The 3,545-nt window shown below is 41.3% G+C and overlaps 1 protein-coding gene across 1 annotated transcript in view; it reads right to left on the bottom strand.

The window, feature by feature from the left end:
* LOC105536049 (putative G antigen family E member 3) overlaps positions 1-3,265 on the bottom strand; it is a 3,736-nt gene extending 471 nt beyond the window's left edge. Inside the window, exons 1-4 of the mRNA XM_011975320.1 lie at positions 3,149-3,265; positions 2,151-2,242; positions 1,692-1,800; positions 815-940 (exon numbers count right to left, since the gene is read on the bottom strand). Coding sequence (XP_011830710.1) covers positions 815-940; positions 1,692-1,800; positions 2,151-2,234 — 319 coding nt within the window. The 5' untranslated portion in view covers positions 2,235-2,242; positions 3,149-3,265. The remainder of the gene's footprint in view (positions 1-814; positions 941-1,691; positions 1,801-2,150; positions 2,243-3,148) is intronic.
* Positions 3,266-3,545: the final 280 nt, after the last annotated feature.

Raw genomic sequence — 3,545 nt, 5'->3', positions numbered from 1 at the left:
TCAGTATTACATTTGTTTTGTGTCTCTTGTGAAAAAGTGTAAAAACGTTACTTTGGACTAGTTTAGCCATTATGCAGTTGCTTTAAGTAGGGCGAACATTTGTCCCTATATTCACCGGTCCTCCTGCCTCTTTACATGCCTAAAAGCAGTTCACTTTATACAGTAAACTGAATACGCACACTAGCTGTAAGACATTACCATCACAGTAAACATCACAATATAAACTGACGTTTATTATAAACATGTTACGTATTTCTTAAAAACAAGCCTCTACAAAACATATCTGAAAATTATTGGCTGTTGGTTAAATGACTTACATTCAAAAGTCAGAACACGTTTTCCTATCTTTTTTTAAACATGACACATAAAATCGTATGTATTTATCGCGTATAACACGAAGCTTTAAAATATATTTACACACTGTGAAATGGCTACATCAAGCTAATTAATATCTGCATTACTTCAAATAGCTGTGAAGACACTCGGTATCTACTCTCTTAGCATGTTTCATATCTTTCATATCATAATCCAATTAACTTTGACCCAATTTTTCTCCATCTCTTGAAGTCCTGGCCTCAAGTGATCCTTCTGACTCGGCCTCCCAAGGTGCTGGAACTAAAAGCATGAGCCAGCATACCTGGCCCTCTATCTCTAACAGTGTGTAAGGCAGCCACTGGCGTCTGAAATACCTTCAAAGAATCTTTAGACGTGAAGTATAATACTAACGTAGCAGTAATTTTACCTCTGTGTCACACAAAATATAATACTGTGAAAACAGACACCCTATAGTTTGCATCTTAATTGAACAACATACCTGCTTCCAGCACTTTAGTGGGATCAAAAGTGGGCAGAGTCCCCTCCCTGACATCAGGACCATCTCCAGGCTCATCCTCTATCTTAAGCAGAGCCAGTTCCTGTTGAAAAGCTTCCATGTCAGGCCCTTAAAAGACAAAAAGGTCATCAGTTTACAAATTAAAACATGAACTATGCAAGAGAAAATGATAATGTGTAGTCCCTCATCATTATGAAATAAAAACCTGTAGGCTAATTATTTCAGGAGTCTGTTGCCAGGAAAACAGGAAAGCAGAGATGTCCAAACATTGCCCTTTCCTTTCCCAAGGCTGGCTCTAGACAACTTACTTGTCCCTTTTGTACTCATTTGTTCTTATTCTTATCACATTAAATCAGTGATTTGTTTGAGTCAGTCTGACTAGACTATGAGCTTTAGGCAAAAAATTGGCACTGACATCTCCAGCACTGAGTATGTTACATGGTATGAGGAAGCATTAATAAATGTGTATTAAAAAGTTTCTTTAAAAATACATGAGATGTCCGCAGATGGCAGACTAGGAAGCTGCAAGCTGCCATTCTTCCACAGAAACATAAAAACAAAACAAAACAAAACAAAAAACAGAAAATGGCCGAGCAAACCATACAGGAGCTCTGGAAAACACTCAAAGGTGTACGACAACCATGCAAATACCCTATGAATAAAACGCCTCTGTCAAAATGGTAGGAAAGTTTTGTGGCTTTTTATTTGTCCTTGTCCCACCCCTGCCCACAGTAGCAGCAAGAAATGTTTAAGATCCCTTCCTAATATTTTCTGTCTTCTTGTTACTGGTATGTCATAAAATATAATGCATAAATATACCTCCACCACCCATAAGTATTATTCTCCACTCTCCCTTCACCTTGAAGAGCAGGTGCTCCTTCATTTTCGATCTCCCCACTAGGTGCAATACCCTGATTTTCAGTTGGTGTTTCTTCTTCTTGACGTTTTTCCTCAGCGAGCTGCTGGACCTAAGGGTGTAAGTGTGTGTGCGAATAAAAACTCAATAATATAACTACACAAATGCATATGTGCATCGAATCATAAATCTAAAACATATTTCCAACAGATATATATATATATATATATATATATATATATAGAGAGAGAGAGAGAGAGAGAGAGAGAGAGAGAGAGAAATATCCAAATCCATACAGTTAACACCAGAATATGATATTCCTGAACCAAAGTTTCCTTCATGAGATGCCATCATCATTTTTTATCAGCATGGAACACCTGGACCAGTGCATGTACACTAGCTCAAAAACATTTTTTAAAATAAACTACGTAAACAGAAAACATCAAATGTTAAAAAACTCACAATCACAGATCCAACTGGTTGGGAAGACTCTTTGTCATTTCCTCTTTCTGAGGATTGGGATCTTGTTCTTACAAGCTCACTCATATTTCCCACTGAAAATAGAATATTGTTATTTGGAAAAAGTGTGTAAGAACTTAGCTACATACATGAAAATTCCATGGCAAAATGGTGATTTGTACTTTTTAAATATTAAAAATATTTTCAAAATAATTCATAGAGCAATGATAAGTACTCATGCTTTCCAATCAAACTAAGGACAGATTTGTTTGTATCATAGCTCAGAGGCATAGAAATCACCTTAACGCCATAGCAAAAGACAGAGGACGTTTCTGAGTTTTGGTTTAACAACTATACTCTCCACCATAAAGGCATTTAGGAAAAAATGGGCAGAGAATTGAACCTGAAATGACTACTGCTTTCGTCCCATTCTGATTTGCTAGGCCCATTTCACCCCCACACCCTTCCCAAAATCAAGTCTTGCTGGAAAGCACAGCCTCACCCATTCCTTCCCATGACGTTCATGGCGGAGGTGAGAAATTGTGAAACAGAGTGAACGTTATGCTCCTCACGGGACACCTCTGCCAGGCACTCTACAGACCTCAGGGCCGCAGTCACCAGCCCACAGCGTTCCCAGTTCCCAGGCCCCTTCCTTACCGAACACGCTGTCCCTTTCCGCGCCCCTACCTAGGAGTCTAGAAACTGTCCTGTCTCAGAGGGTTCCAGGAGTTTCCGGGACTCAGACACCTCTAACAGCACCCGCAGCACTCGCCCCATCTTCACGTGATCCCTCCCCTCTGCGGCCCACCTTCCTCCCTCGTCCCAGGTCAGCCACAAAGTCCCATGGTGGCATGGCGACCTGGGAGGAGCCGGAGGATGACTGCAAGGCCCTTTTCCCACAGAAGCGACGGACTGTGCTGCAGGACCTGTCCAAAGCCAGCTGGCTCCTCCACACATTCACTCACAACTAATTTCCCAGGAAGACTGCTCTGCGAACCTACCAGCTGCGTCTCAGTCAGTGAGAAAAAATCAAAATGGTGGAAAGAATGAAGACACAACCTCTCCCTGCAGAGATCTGCGCGGACAGAAGGTGGGCAGCAAGGCGCATGCGCAACAACAGACACGCGAAGAAACAGACATGCGCAGCAACAGGTCTCTGCAGCATGTGCACGGAGTGCGGCATTTGCCTCGAGACTGAAGTTTTCCTGCCTCTGTGGAGAACCTAAACCACCAGCGCTCCTGAAATCGAAAATGAACTTGGAAAGCACTTTTCTTTTTCTCCCGCCCAACCTTTCTTTCCCTTCCAGTGGCTTTGGAGAATATGAGCCCCAGCTTACTCTAATAATGTGTTTCAGAAAAATTCACCATCACAGAAATAAATCTTAAATATTTTAATCC

Source organism: Mandrillus leucophaeus, unplaced genomic scaffold, assembly GCF_000951045.1.
Source record: "Mandrillus leucophaeus isolate KB7577 unplaced genomic scaffold, Mleu.le_1.0 Scaffold1538, whole genome shotgun sequence".
NCBI classification, from domain to species: Eukaryota; Metazoa; Chordata; class Mammalia; order Primates; family Cercopithecidae; genus Mandrillus; species Mandrillus leucophaeus.
Note: the sequence above shows the minus strand (reverse complement) of the source record. Positions and strands in the feature narration are given on the sequence as shown.